At 18.4% G+C, this 1,553-nt stretch overlaps 1 protein-coding gene across 1 annotated transcript in view; it reads right to left on the bottom strand.

Moving 5' to 3' along the window:
- Window positions 1–465: 465 nt before the first annotated feature.
- PRSY57_1113700 (SET domain protein, putative) overlaps window positions 466–1,553 on the bottom strand; it is a gene marked incomplete at both ends in the record, with an annotated part of 4,027 nt that continues 2,939 nt past the window's right edge. The window contains 3 exons of the mRNA XM_012908101.2: window positions 466–525; window positions 699–786; window positions 936–1,377. Of these exons, the coding sequence (XP_012763555.2) occupies window positions 466–525; window positions 699–786; window positions 936–1,377 (590 nt within the window). The remainder of the gene's footprint in view (window positions 526–698; window positions 787–935; window positions 1,378–1,553) is intronic.

Raw genomic sequence — 1,553 nt, 5'->3', positions numbered from 1 at the left:
AAAAAAAAAAAAGAAAATTAAAATAAAAAAAAAAATAAAAAAAAAAAGTAAGATTTTTATATATTTTATATATCCATATATTTTTATATTCATTTTTATTATCTAGTTTTTTTTTTTTTTTTTTTTTTTTTTTTTTTTATATTGTATTTATTTATTTTTATTTTTTTTGATGTGGACTTGATTTGAAATTCTTTAATTTCATTTTCCACCTTATGAAAATTTTAATATATTATTTTAAGAACATATGCAAAATGTTCTAACAATATTTTAAAAACAACAAGATTTTTATAATATTTCACATGAAAAAACAAAATGATAATCATTTTATTGTAAAAAAAAAAAAATATATATATATATATTATACATTTACACAATATGATAATATACTCGTAAATAATAAAAATTATGATTTTATTATTTTGTGGTTTTTAATTTTTTTTTTTTTGAAGTTAGTGCTAAATATATTTACTCCTCAATTTGAGGAGCATCAGTGGTTGTTAGATTATCAATTCTATAATATTTATTCTGTCAAAAAAAAAAAAAAAAAAATATACATAATAATAAAGAATAATATATATATATTAAATGTGTGGTGTTGCAGTTATATCTCGAAAACGAATTATATTATATGAAAATAAATACACTTAATAATTATATATATAGATATAACACACTATCCTTTTATATTTTTTAATTACCAATGAATCTCTTAAATAATCATGAGAGTATCCACATAATATTTCAAGTAAATGTATTGATTTCAGAAAGTGCGAACAAATCCTTTTTCTACAATGGTAAAATAAAAAGTATTAAAAAATTAATTTAATATTTATTATTAAATTTAAGGAGTGTATATTATATTAGTTGAGCATATACACTACATAAATATATATATATATATATATATATATATATATATTTTAATATATTCTTACTTTTCTTCAAATGTTATTGTAAAATCATTTTCTGTTGATAAAATATCAGTACTTATAGAGTTTGCATGAATTTCTCCTAACTCTTCATATAACCAAGCTAAAACATAATTTGCTCTTGGTATTACATCTATAGCATATTTTATTCTTTGCATTTGATAGTATATTGCTTTTTCCCATTGAGATGTATCCCTATAACCTTCAAAAAGTATAGTATATAATTGAAACATAATCCAATGTTGCGTAAATATTTTATCAGCCTGTACAAAAACAGCTAAGGCATCAGACAAATCATTCTTATCTGTTTCTTGCAATCTTTCTATATAACTATTTTCATACTCTATATATTCATATGCTGCACTTTCTGTTATTTCACAGAGGCAAACATTGCACTTGGAAATAATTGGAATATCATCATGGTATTCACTCTTTATGAAAAAGGTGCCTAAATATATAAATAAATAAATAAAATAAATACATGAATATATATATATATATAATATCGATAGTTATATTCAAAAAAATATATATGTAAATGAAAACATCAATATATATAACATGATTCATATATATATATATATATATATATATATTCCAATTTTTTTTTTTTTTTTTTTTTTT

Source organism: Plasmodium reichenowi, chromosome 11 (assembly GCF_001601855.1).
Source record: "Plasmodium reichenowi strain SY57 chromosome 11, whole genome shotgun sequence".
NCBI classification, from domain to species: Eukaryota; Apicomplexa; class Aconoidasida; order Haemosporida; family Plasmodiidae; genus Plasmodium; species Plasmodium reichenowi.
The sequence above is the reverse complement of the archived record's forward strand: the minus strand, read 5'-3'. Positions and strand labels throughout refer to the sequence as shown.